This window comes from Moschus berezovskii, chromosome 10 (genome assembly GCF_049115385.1).
Source record: "Moschus berezovskii isolate FMDL1 chromosome 10, NW_MosBer_1.0, whole genome shotgun sequence".
Classification (NCBI taxonomy): Eukaryota; Metazoa; Chordata; class Mammalia; order Artiodactyla; family Moschidae; genus Moschus; species Moschus berezovskii.
The window spans coordinates 34,993,948-35,007,968 of NC_142469.1; the positions used below are offsets into that span (position 1 = coordinate 34,993,948).

General features: G+C 38.1%; 1 protein-coding gene across 3 annotated transcripts in view; it reads left to right on the plus strand.

Annotated features, from left to right (window-relative positions):
- TBC1D32 (TBC1 domain family member 32) overlaps nt 1-14,021 on the plus strand; it is a 204,523-nt gene that overhangs the window by 144,730 nt on the left and 45,772 nt on the right. For all 3 annotated transcript variants that reach the window (XM_055432983.2, XM_055432982.2, XM_055432984.2), the window contains one exon: nt 8,807-8,890. In XM_055432983.2, the coding sequence (XP_055288958.2) occupies nt 8,807-8,890 (84 nt within the window). The remainder of the gene's footprint in view (nt 1-8,806; nt 8,891-14,021) is intronic.

Genomic DNA, 14,021 nt, shown 5'->3' on the forward strand with positions numbered 1-14,021 from the left:
GTTTACAGTAGTACCTCTTTGCATTTTCTCTTTAACACCTAATGTTTTGCACATGGGAGGTAAACATTTATTAAATAAACCCACGTGAACATAATGCTGATGAGATAGAAGATGAAAAATATTTTTAATATCTCCAATCTCATAACATAGTTTTCTTTTTATAAGCTAAAAGTTGAACTAGTTTGGGGGGTAAGCTCAAGGGAGAAACTCTAAACAAATACATGCTTTTGTAAGGCCAGCATGCTTATTTATTTGTCTGTGTTCATGCGTGTGTACAGACTGACTCTATAATCTGATTCAATTTGTGTTTTAAATATAAGCAATCTACAGTTACCAAGAACCAAAGATTTTTTAATTATCATTACTTATGCTGCAGTTTCTCCCCAAAATCTCTATATAGAACCCTGCAGTGCTCATTGAATACTATGTACCTCCATTAATATTTTTCATAATTATGATAATAAGTGAATGAATGTCTTAAATTCTCTATAAATTATATTCTCTGAATCCAAAAGGAGGTAGACAAAGGAAATTCAGTTAACAAGAACTTAATGAGAACCTACTTGTTGACTCCCTGTCCTGCTCCCTGCTATGGGCAGCTACTCTCCTTTTGTAGGTAATGATAAGGAAGGAGAGAGCAAACTATCAGTATTCTTTCCAAATTGATTTAAACCCAGGCTGTCTAGACAGCTTTCAGGCAAGAGATATTCCAGCTTTCTCCAGCTTGGGCTCCTGCTGTTTCCAGCGTTTTCTTTCCAGGTTTTCAGCTTATAAGAATAAATGAGACCATGTAGACATACAATTGCATGATATTCCTGCACTTAATTGTAATGAGTCATTGGGAGAAGCAATACATTATATGACCTAAAACCCATAGGCTGAAGTTAAATTTTTAAAACGTAAGTCACATTTTTCTTTTTCGTAACCTTATTTTTGTTCCGTTCTACCCCACCCCCAGCTATATCTGAGACCTTTTTCCTAACATAGAACTAATTACAACATGTTCCCTGAACTTCTATAAATTTCATTCATTTTCATGTGTTTATTTCATTCAACTTCAGGAGAGAACATAGGTAGACACTCTATTCTGTTAGGCTGAATTTCAAATGTATTCATGGAGTGCCTCTTTTTCTCTGTTAAAATATAAATCATTCCACAGTTCTTTTTTTTCTTCTTCTTGTCAGGAAGGTTCCTGTGGTCTGCTTGACTTCTAGTTTCTGCTGAGTTTACTACACTAAGCTGCTTGTTGTCTATTCAGTCTAAACATTAGATTCCATCATCAATTGCTTGTTTAATTTTTTTTCTACTCTTATAATAATTTTCCTAGAGTAATTTCCCTATAATAATAAGTGTCTGTTTTTCACATTATCTTCTAATCCTTATTTCCCACTAGTCTTTTGTGACCTAATAATTATATAATTAAGTATGTTCCAGGTATATTCTTCCTGTTTTTGTTCTCCAGTGTTGATAATATGGATTCCCAGGTGGCGCTAGTGGTAAAAAACCCGCCTGCCATTGTAGGAAACATGAGTCATGAGTTCGATCCCTAGGTTGGGGAGATCACCTGGAGAAGAGCATGGCAACCCACTCCAGTATTCTTGCCCAGAGAATCCCAGGACAGAGGAGCCTGGCCAGCTGCAGTCCTTGGGTTGCAAAGAGTCAAAGATGACAGAAGCACACACATGCATACAGTGTAGAATTCATTTAATTTGAGTTGGCCACTAAATAACATATATAACATGTCTTATAGACAATATTGTAAACTGGTATGCTTTGTAACTGTAATGTATTTTGTCTAACCCTATACTTCAGATGCCTAAATTATTACTACTTGGACTTTTAAGAGTTTTTTTTTTTAAGATGCCCTCTTTGTCCTTTAAATTTTGTTTTATTTTTTTCTGTTTTTCTCTGAGAGAATACTGGCATAACAGAAGTGAGGTCATCTGGACTCACGTTTCTGACTCCTAAATGTAGTTCAAGGAATTCTGGTTCCTTTTAGTGGGAGAATAGCACTGGGGGCAGAATTTGAGCAAAAATGTGCCTTAGATTAACATTAACATGTTAATGTTAACATGTTAACCTGGAATGCATTAACATTCCAGGTTCCTATGCAATATTGCTCTTTCCAGCATCAGACTTTACTTCTATCACCAGTCACATCCACAACTGGGTGTTGTTGTTGCTCTGGCTCTGGCTCTTCATTCTTTCTGGAGTTATTTCTCCACTGATTTCTAGTAGCATATTGGGCACCTACCAACCTGGGGACACTTTTAGTGTCCTATCTTTTTGCCTTTTCATACTGTTCCTGGGGTTCTCAAGGCAAGAATACTGGTTTGCCATTCCCTTTTCCAGTGGGCCATGTTTTGTCAAAACTCTCCACCATGACCTGCCCGTCTTGGGTGGCCCTATATGGCATGGCTCATAGTTTCATTGAGTTAAGACAGGGCCATGGTCCATATGATCAGATTGGTTACTTTTCTGTGATTATGGCTTTCAGTTTGTCTGCCCTGTGATGGAGAAGGATAAGAGGCTTATGGAAGCTTCCTGATGGGAGAGACTGACTGAGGGGAAACTGAGAAATCTGTATGCAGATCAGAAAGCAACAGTTAGAACTGGACATGGAACAATAGACTGGTTCCAAATCAGGAAGGGAGTACGTCAAGGCTGTATATTGTCACTCTGCTTGTTTAACTTACATGCAAAGTACATCAAAAGAAACGCTGGGCTGGAGGAAGTACAAGCTGGAATCAAGATTTGCCAGGAGAAATATCAATAACCTCAGATATGCAGATGACACCATCCTTATGGCAGAAAGCAAAGAAGAACTAAAAGAGCCTCTTGATGAAAGTGAAAGAGGAGAGTGAAAAATCTGGCTTAAAACTCAACGTTCAGAAAACTAAGTTCATGGCATCTGGTCCCATCACTTCATGGCAAATAGATGGGGAAACAATGGAAACAGTGACCAACTTTATTTTTGGAGGCTCCAGAATCACTGCAGATGGTGACTGCAGCCATGAAATTAAAAGACACTTGCTCCTTGGAAGAAAAGCTATGACCAACCTAGACAGCATATTAAAAAGCAGAGACATTACTTTGCCAACAAAGATTCATCTAGTCAAAGCTATGGTTTTTCCAGTAGTCATGTATGGATGTGAGAGTTGGACTATAAACAAAGCTGAGTGCTGAAGAATTGAACCTTTTGAACCATGGTGTTGGAGAAGAGTCTTGAGAGTCCCTTGGACTTCAAGGAGATCCAACCAGTCCATCCTAAAGGAGATCAGTCCTGGGTGTTCATTGGAGGGACTGATGCTGAAGCTGAAGCACCAGTACTTTGGCCACCTGATGCAAAGAACTGACTCATTGGGAAAGACCCTGATGCTGGGAAAGAGTGAAGGCTGGAGGAGAAGGGGCCGAAAGAGAAGAGGATGAGATTGTTGGATGGCATCACCGACTCAGTGGACATGAATTCGAGTAAACTCTGGGAATTGTTGATGGACAGGGAGGCCTGGCATGGGGTCGCAAAGAGTCGGACGCGACTGAGCAACTGAAATGAACTGAACTATGCCTTAGATCTACCACATAATCACTTAGGATAATAAGGTGACACGAATCAAGAGTCCTCTTAAAAAGGGGGAGGGTGCATTTTTGTTGTTTCAAATTTATTTCTGGCTATATACTTTTTAAAAAATTTTCCTCTGAGCATTTAATCTTGTATTCTCATTTTGTCCTGCCGTTTAGATTTTATTTCTATGAGATGCCATGGAAAGTGTTAAAATAAGTTCTTCTTCTTTCGTTTTTTCTGCTTGTAGTCACTAACCTGTATCTAGTACAGTAATTGAAGGGAACAACCTGTTCTTCTTGACTTATCTCTTTCTTTCATCTTCTGACTTTCATGTATTTGGTTACCATGTCTTAAAGAGTTTATTCTTAAATTTTTAAAATCTGTTCTTTCTCATCTGTATCCTCTTTTACTACTTTGATTCTAGTATTAACCTTTTCAGTTCAGTTCAGTTCAGTTCAGTTCAGTCGCTCAGTCGTGTCCGACTCTCCGCGACCCCATGAATCACAGCACGTAGCAACTAAATTATTGTGTGAAATATATGATCATTCTTGGAAGATTAGAAATTATAAACAAAATGAAGAAACTGAAATTTGCCTTATAATCTCTGCAGGATAAGATTATCACTAAATTATTCTTAGCACCAAAGAGTTAATACCTGGCATGCTATTTTTTTTGTCATTTCACTCAATACAATATTGTATAGAATTTTCCATGTCAATAAATGTACTTACACAAAGTAATTTTAAAGTCTGCTCATTTATCTCTGGATCTGATTCCTATAACACTTTCCTTTATCCCAGCCAGTTATGATTTTAAATATACAGTAAGGAGACAAAAATCTTTAATAATTTAGGTTATCTGATAACATCAAAGTGCTAGTAAATCAGCTTAAAAAAATGAGAAACATACAGGTTAAGTACAGACTGCTCTCAGCAGAAAGAGAGATTAAGGCACCAAAGAAAACATAAGAGGTGGTATGATGAAAGCCTGAGACCTGAAAGGAGGATCACTAAGGACCCCTAAAGGGACAAAAGCATCAATTCTGGTTTTTTCCACTCACTTTATGCTATGAACACCATCATATATCATTCTTGGGCTAGCCTTAGTGGTATTCTTCCAGTGGTGTCTACCCATCATGTGATTCTGTTACCAAAGCTCCTTTTTTCTTAGACCCTCTTCTTGGCATAATTAATTAAAGGGAAGAAGAATTCAGCACAATTTCTAATCTATCACTTTCTGAATCCTGAACTTCAGCTGTACTGGTATACTCAAAGAATACTCATAATTGCTATGTGCCCATGGACTTTAGGGCTTCCCTGGTGGCTCAGATAGTAAAGGGTCTGGCCGCAATGCGGAAGACCTGGGTTCAATCTCTGGGTTGGGAAGATCCCCTGGAGAAGAAAATGGTAACCCACTCTAATACTCTTGCCTGGAAAATTCCACAGACGGAGGAGCCTGGTAGGCTACAGTCCATGGGGTTGCAAAGAGTTGGACTTGATTGAGCGACTTCACTTACATACGTACTTGCATGGACTTCAAACTGACCCGTCTTATATCTACTTATGGCTATAAAGCAGCTGTACTTGATACATCAGATAATTCTCTAAGATTCAATATTAATGGTGAATAATATAAGAATAAAGAATGATTTAAAATAGGCTGAGGATTTTTAAAAGTTTGTGTGTGGTGGTCTAATTTATATGGAAGAACTTACATCCAGCCTTAAGGGGTCTAAATATTTATAATAAAAAAGAAAAGAGATGATATCTACTTTTGAAAGATGGAGTAGATGATCTTTCCCTTTTCTCTCCTACTATGTACATCTGAGATTTGTGGACATCATCTTATGTTTTATATTTGACTCTGGATTGAAAAGACAGACTAGGGACCTTGGGATCCAAGGAACAAAGATGACATTTCTTAGATTTTGTTTTTGCCTCATATATCCTAGGCTAAGTGATGAAGACTATCAGTGGATACGAGGGAAAAAATGAGGGCTGGACAATAAGAGCCTGCTCCCTCTAACCAAAGGACCAGGATAAGGGCAGTCTACCAGGAGAAAACTTGTAGAAAGTGAGCACTTTAATCCAGTCAAACACCACTGTAGAAGTCTTGCAAACAAGACTTGGGCTGCAGCCTGGACTTCTGTTCTCACCTGACAGTGATAAGACACCCTGCCTCTCCCTGATAGGGTGGTGTCAGGGAGACCTAAGTAGAGTCAGGACTTTCACCATCACCCAGTGGTAAGGAGGCCACAAACTACTTTCCCTCCATTCATGTTATTTGTTTCACACATGAAAGGTGTGGTGTACTCTGAATCAGCAAATGTTCAAGGAGCAAACATCTGGTGGTTGTATGCAGGATAACGATCAGGAATAAACCGAGCACATAGTATGATTTTCTTGTGATCTGAGGATGTGCCAGCAGTGATAAAAGATAAAAGAATTAAAGAATGAATCCTGGAGAAGCCATGCATATTTACAAACACTGAATTTTTTGGAACCGGCTGCTGTTGTGATGGCAATATCTTGGGAAAAAAACACTTGTCCCTGAACAATCTGCCTTTGGTTTTTCCTCAGCAGTAAAACCCAGGTCCTCTGTTTTCATATAAATGTCATAAACTTTGGTTTTATAGTCTACTGATGTCATAGTCCAACCCTAGGGACTGAGTATAATTAAAAGGAGATGTTTTCTAATTTAAAATCCTTCCTAGAGATTCCAAGTCTGTCATTTAAAATAAAAATCAACCTAAAACAATATTCAACAGTTTACTTTCTAGATAGCAATATCCTGGAGTTAATTTACTCTTAAAGTTAAGACATGTTTTATGTGAATTAATTTCCTGGAGTCGCAGAAAATGGAATTTTTAGTGAACTGACAGGTAGTGAGTTGTACTGAGATAGCCAAGTTAGTAATTATGCAGTTTTGTTGTTGTCATTGTTAGAGAGATGGTACCAATAAATTGTAACTGTGGGTTCAACTACCACATGTGAATTAGTTTTTAACATTGTTCCACGACTAGTTTATACCTCAAAATATTTGGAAATACATAGTGCTGTTTGGATTGCTGAGCAAAACAAATATATTGGAATCAATAGAAATTATGAACTTTCTCTGGTTGATTCAGTGATGTCATCTTTATATAGGATGCATAAATTACTTTATAAACCTCCAATATATTATGATCTAATAGCATAATTTCATATTTCAGAATCACTACTTGCTGGAAAGTAGTATGCATGGTAAAGTCTGAAGTTAGTCTGGTGACTCAATTTCAAATGTTTTAGTGTTTTAGCACCTTCACAGATGTGTGTTTTGTCTTCACTGACATATTTCTGTCTGATGGCTGAACCTGATCCTATTCATTGCTTTCCTCATGCCAGCAGTCATATACCTCTTCTCTTCACCTGATTTCTGAAAAATTATAATCTCAAGAGACAGCATTTTGTGACTTGTAAACAAACACATAGAAGTTGAAAGCTCTCACTGAAGGGCTATTATTTACATATAGATTCATAGAAAAGAAACCACTTGAAAGATTTCTCCAAAAGTGGGAGTATTTGTGCTTATGTGTGTGAAGATAGAACCCATCGGAGAAGGCAATGGCAAGCCACTCCAGTACTCTTGCCTAGAAAATCCCATGGATGGAGGAGCCTGGTGGGCTGCAGTCCGTGGAGTTGCTAAGGGTCGGGCACGACTGAGCAATTTCACTTTCACTTTTCATTTTCACACATTGGAGAAGGAAATGGCAACCCACTCCAGTGTTCTTGCCTGGAGAATCCCAGGGACAGGGGAGCCTGGTGGGCTTCTGTCTATGAGGTCACACAGAGTCGGACATGACTGAAGTGACTTAGCAGCAGCAGCATAAATAATCTACAATACTAGTGTTCTTTCTGATCCTTAACTATTGCATTTTCATACGTTTAAATATTTAAATATTTCAACTTGAAATCAATATGAATAGAGTTCCACAAGTAAAAAAAAAATTTCGTTTTTATCTAGAGATGTTGCTTAAGCTGTTTCATGAGATGTAGCTTGTTAGACCTGTAGTTGTTGGAAAGCATATGTTATCCCTCTTTGACTTTACATTTCTGACAAGTTGAACACTAACTTTTCCTCATGAATTATATCTTTAAAATGCTCTTGGATGTGAAAAAGGGTGCATTCAGTTAATATGTGTCACAGTCAATATCCTGAATATAACCAGGGCACAAATTTTAAAAGTGATGAAAACTTACTTGCCCTAATTTACAAGCATATCAGTTACTCTTCAGATACATTTATTTCCAGCAAAAATAATTCTAAATTGCATATTAATTGTAATTCACTTGGTAATATCCATTTTGCTGGTAATATATGCAAATATTTATATACTGTTAAATTGACAGGCATCTTTTTTTCAACTTTTTTTGAATTAATAAACTTTTAGAGCAGTTTTAGATTCACAGCAAAATCGAGCAGGAAATACAGAAAGTTCTCGCATATTCTCTCCTTACACATTTAAAGCCTTCCCAACTAACAACATCTCAAACCAGTGTGGTATACTTGTTATAACTGATGAGACTACATTGACATGCCATTATCATCAAGAGTCCATAGTTTACGTTAGGGTTCACTCTTGATGTTTCACATTCTATGAATTTTGACAAGTGTCATAATGATGACATATATCCACCACTGTAGTGTCTTACAAAAGAGTTTCACTGCCCTAGAAATTCTCTGCTCTGCCTGTTCATCCCTCCCTCTTTCCAACTCCTGCCTGTCTTAACTTTGATCTGTTTACCCTGAACAGCTAACATCTGTTGTCAAGTATATAAAACGTATAAAATGTGCTTTTGAAAGGGATGTGAGCTATGCATTGATTCTGGTCTTGAAGTTCATGTGATGTTTTTTCTGCGTTTGTCAATAATGATGGTAAGATATTATAGCCTAATTTGTGATGATTTTTTTTCTGAATTGAAATTATTTAGAAAATTCTGAAGTAATCCTTAGAGGATCTAAAGATAACAGATGGTTCTTTTCCAGTTTCGCATTGAATAGGTTTGCAGTGAAGCTATTTAAAATTTAATTTACATTGGAAAGATTGTTGTGAATATTGAAACGATGTTTTGAATTGGCCTCCCTCAAGAGCGTAACTGTGAAGAAGTTCTAATGACTTTTACTTACTGGTCTGTAATTTAGAGATACAATATCATGTATGATTCTTGACCTTTAATATCCTAATTATTCTCTTGTTTATTACAGCTTTAGTAGAATTACTTGAAAAATTTGTACTTCATCTTTCTGAAGGCCCATCTGAATGCTACTTCCCTTCAGTGGAATATACAGGTACAATTTAAACATTTTGAATTTTGGAAAGTGCTTGGTATGCAAATAGATAATGTTTCATAGAAAAATGTAATTCGATGCAAATATACACAAGGTTTTCCACCCTTAAAATCTCTCACTTTGTGTTATATACATTCCAGATATCTTCTGGTCTTTTCTGTGCAAATGTCTGGGTTTCCTTGTTACTTTCCAGCTTTTTTGTTGTTGTTGTTAACTCTTTTTTTTTTTTTTTTTCTGTCTGCCCATTGAAATTTGTTTTTGTTAATGGCGGTATCTTCCATTCTTCAGTTTTTATCCACTATCTCATAGTGATCTCATCTGTTTGTACTGTTTTATTTTGCATACCTTATATATTGATGACTTCTAAGTTTACCTCTTCTACTCAAATATCTATAAGCTTCATTCTCATAATTTCAGATGCTTGACAGGTAAACATCACCTAAATGTGCTAAAGAACCCTCAGGCTCAAAATGTCCAACAAGAGCATTGCTTTATCATACCTCATTGAGATACTTCCTCCACCTACTCTATTTTGGTGGGCAGTGCAATCATCTGTCCATCTAAACCAGGTTCTCGCCTAGTCAGCAAACCATATGCTATGTTCTTAATATATTTCAAATTTATCCCCTTATCTCTGTCTCTCCTCTCTTTTATGTTAGGTAAGCCACCATTATTTTTTGCCTAGGTTATTGCAACATTGTCTTTACCTCATTTTTCTAATTGGAGTCTCATTTTTTTTTCAGAAGTATTCTTTATGTTGCTTTCAGAATGACATATGAAGTGTAAATCTGACCTGTTCATTTCTCTACCTTTTAGAAGTTTACCATTGACCACTGTGTACAGTTTAGATTCTTATCATGACACCCAAGGCCTTAGGTTACTCTTCTTCTTTCTTCTCTAACATCATCCCCTTTCTCCATGCCTCATTTGTTTTTCAGAAACACTAAACTATTAGCAACATTTCCAGCCTCACCCTCTCTTCTCCAGATACACATTCATTTATTCAGCAAATTGATATTTTCCTCTATAATAGAATCGCTCTAAGCACCTGGACTCACTGGAAAAGAGTCTGATGCTAGGAAGAATTGGGGGTGAGAGAAGACGGGGATGACAGAGAATAAGATGGCTGGGTGGCATCACCGACTCGATGGACATGAGTTTGAGTGAACTCGGGGAGTCGGTGATGGACAGGGAGGCCTGGAGAGCTGTGATTCATGGGGTCGCAAAGAGTCGGACACGACTGAGCGACTGAACTGAACTGAACTGAAGCACTTGGACACATCAGTCAACAAAAGAGAGAAAAAAAGTCTTGCCTTGATAGAGTTTACCTTTTTATTGGAAGATAGACAGTAGATAAGTAAAACATCCAGTGTGTCAAGTGGTAAGTAAAACATCCAGTGTGTCAAGTGGTATGGTGGTAAGTGAGAAATACGCAGCAGGGAAGAGATCTAGGGAGTGCTGGTTGCTGTCCGATGTTAAATAGTGTTTGGATCAGTGGAAGTTGGCAGCCAGATATATGAATATTTTCAGAGGAAGAAAATCCAGCAATTGACTAGGAAGAAGACTGGTATAGCTCAAAAAGAATAAGGAGGAGAATTTTTGGTGTTGGAGTTAGAGAGGATGGGAGGCAGATGGGGGCATGCTACATGTCTTGTGGGATCTTAGTTCCCTGACCAGGCATTGAATCTGTGCCCTCGGCAATGAAAGCACAGTCTTGACCACTGGACTTCCGGGGAAATCCCTGATATAGGGATTATAAAATTATTGCAGAATCTTGAACATAGGAGTGACATCTCAGATTTACATTTTTAAAATATCACTGTGGCTGCTGTATTGGGTAAAGACTGAAGAACAGGGAAGATGAGTTAGGAGGCTATTGAAAAGATAATGATGAAAATTGGCAATGGCTTGGATGAGGATGTCAGTGGAGCTGGTCAGAAGTACTTGGATTCTAGCTCAGAAGGTAAAGCATACACCTGCAATGCAGGAGACCCAGGTTCGATCCCTGGATCAGGAAGATCCCCTGGAAAAGGAAATGGCAGCCCACTCCAGTATTCTTGCCTGGAGAATCCCATGGACAGAGGAGCCTGGTGGGCTACAGCGCATGGGGTCACAAAAAGTCGGACACGACTGAACGACTAACACACACACACACACATGGATTCTAGGTATATTTTGAAAATAGGAACAATAGAATATGCTAACAGACTGAAGATAGAGTGAGAAAGAGGGGAGTCAGAGACCTAAATTATTGATCTGAGCCACTGGATTATCAAACACTGAGACAGAGAAGAGTGCCTGAAGAATAAGGTTCAGAGAGGAGATTAGGAGCTTGCTGTTATGTTACATTTTGCATGCTTGTTACACATTTAAGTAGACATGCTCTGTACATGTTGGCTGTTTGAATCTGGAATTTAGGGGGAAGATATGGGTTGAAAATACAAGTTACTGAATCTTCAGCTTACTGTATAAAGCTAATACACATCTCTTTGTCCTGTTTTTCTCATATTCTGACTTAATGCCTCATTCTTCATGTGGCAGCACACTCCTGTAGGGTAGTTTCTGTGTCTTACTGGTCTTGTCCTCTGCAGCTAGAGTAACAATGTCAGTGATTGTTTGACAAATAAAGGAAAGAATGGAATGAAGGATAAGAGCTTTGTATACTGTGTCAATGAATTTGATTTGCTCTATTGCCTATTGAAAATGTTTAAGATTTTGGACCAGAAGCTTTGCTTGATTCATCTGTACGTTAGGATGATTAATTTACTAACTATGTAAAGGATGAGGTAGAAGGAAGAACTGAAATTTCTCAAAGGTGAATATCCAGTAAGTGAAGACACTGTGATGAAAACAGAGAGGTAGCCGAGATTCACAGTAATAGATCATCACAGGATACTGCCCCTCTTCCTCATAAGAGTAACATGACTTTTCTGTTTGCTGAAGAAACCATCCTTCAAATATGCATTTATTCAAGTTAGGCATAATGTTTCAAATCTCCATAGAAAGAAAGAAAATTTTGAAGATATATTCTCTGTCTGGGTTACTTCTTTTTTTTAGCTCTATGATTCATCACTGCCCAAACACACCCTGTGCATTCGTACATTGAACCTGTTGTGCTCCTAGTTCATTCTGGACTAACTTCTCTCTTCCTCATGACATCCAAGTGATAATGTTCAACTACTGTAAAGTTGCAGCTAGAATGTCACCTTCCGTCTTACTCCCAATCATAAGTCCCTCCTCTGTGCTCCTATTGCATTCATCTTAAACTACCAATTTATCACATTGTGCTTCCCTGGTGGCTCAGTTGGTGAAGAAGCCGCCTGCAAAGCAGGAGACCCGGATTTGCTCCCTGGGTTGGGAAGATCCCTTGGAGAAGGAAATGGCAACCCACTCCAGTATTCTCGCCTGGAGAACCTCATGGACAGAGGAGCCTGGTGGGCTACAGTCCATGGGGTCGCAAAAAGTCGGACACGACTAAACAACTAAACACACATATGGCTAATTTAAATTATTTCATTAGTCTCAAATGCCTCTTTATCTTTAACATAGCTTTTGAGATATTTTGTTAGATTAATTATACATACCATTACATAACATCTATGTTCACACAGTACATCTGTATAATAATTCTAAATCTGTTGAGATTTACAAATACACATCAGTTCAGTTCAGTTCAGTCGCTCAGTCGTGTCCGACTCTCCGCAACCCCATGAATCACAGCACGCCTGGCCTCCCTGTCCACCACCAACTCCCGGAGTTCACTCAAACTCATATCCACAAAGTTGGTGATGCCATCCAGCCATCTCATTCTCCGTCGTCCCCTTCTCCTCCCGCCCCCAACCTTTCCCAGCATCAGAGTTTATATGTAATTAAATCGTAGTGACATCTAATGCAGATTTGGGAAAGGGATAAAAGTGATCATAAAATGAAAGCAAAGAAATGAGACGGAAACACAAGGTAGAATAAAGCAGAAATTAAGGTAGATGAAGAGAATTGATAACTTGATTCCTGCTTGTGAGTGAAGTAATTCACTGAGGCATCTGATGTGCATTATGTTGTTCAACCCTGTAACTACCCTTGAACAACATGATTTTGAACTGTAGATGTTAAGCATGCAGATTTTTTTTTCCAATAAATATCCATTACAGTACACCAAATCCATGGTTTGCTGAATCCATGGATGTAGAGCTGAGGATATGGAAGGCCAATTGTAAAGTTATACTTGAATTTTTACCTGCTGCATGGGGTTGGTGCCCTAACCCTTGCATTGTTGGAGGGTCAGCTGTGCTCTCTGAGAGCAGGTGTATAATCATCACATTTAAAAATCGGGAAACTGGGATTCAGAGGGAAGAAATGAGGACTAATGAAGAAAATTTTGAAGAAAACAGTCTGTGAAGAAATTACAACTTTATGAACAAACCTAAAAAAATATGTGAAAAAACATACAGGGATTAATGATCAAGTCTGTAAGAGAGGAAATAAGTAAGAAGTGGTAATCATGGAAATTTGAATGGCCAGAGGAGCTATCTTCAGTATGATAATCTTCAAATTCTACAGCTCTCTTTGGTACATTGTTCTATTGGGTTCTATGTTCTGGAGATAATCTAAAATTAACATTATGTTGTGTATGTTATCTATATATTCAACAAGGCTGATTGCTCAGTGTGCATGCATTTACTGCCCTCTGTTATATTTCTAAATTATGATGAGGGAGATCTCAGATGTTGGCTTTACTGAATGTATTATCTAGGCAGTTGTTGTTGTTTAGTCACCAAGTTACGTCCAACTCTCTGTGACCCCATGGACTGTAGACCACCAGGCTCCTATGTCCATGAGATTTCCCAGGCAAGAATACTGGAGTGGGTTGCCATTTCCTGCTCCAGGGGATCTTCCTGACCCAGGGATGGAACCTGTGTCTCCTGCATTGCAGGCAGATTCTTTACCACTGAGATACTGGGGAAGCCTATTATCTAGGCAGTTAAACCCTGAATGTGAATTTAAATTCTTAAAAGGCTCCAGGTAAACAACTATCCACTGGTGTTTTAGAGAATGAATGAAAAAAAAAGTGACTTCCTGTTGATTGATTACTATTATTCTGATATGTGCTAAGTTTGTTGCTAGTATTGTTTTC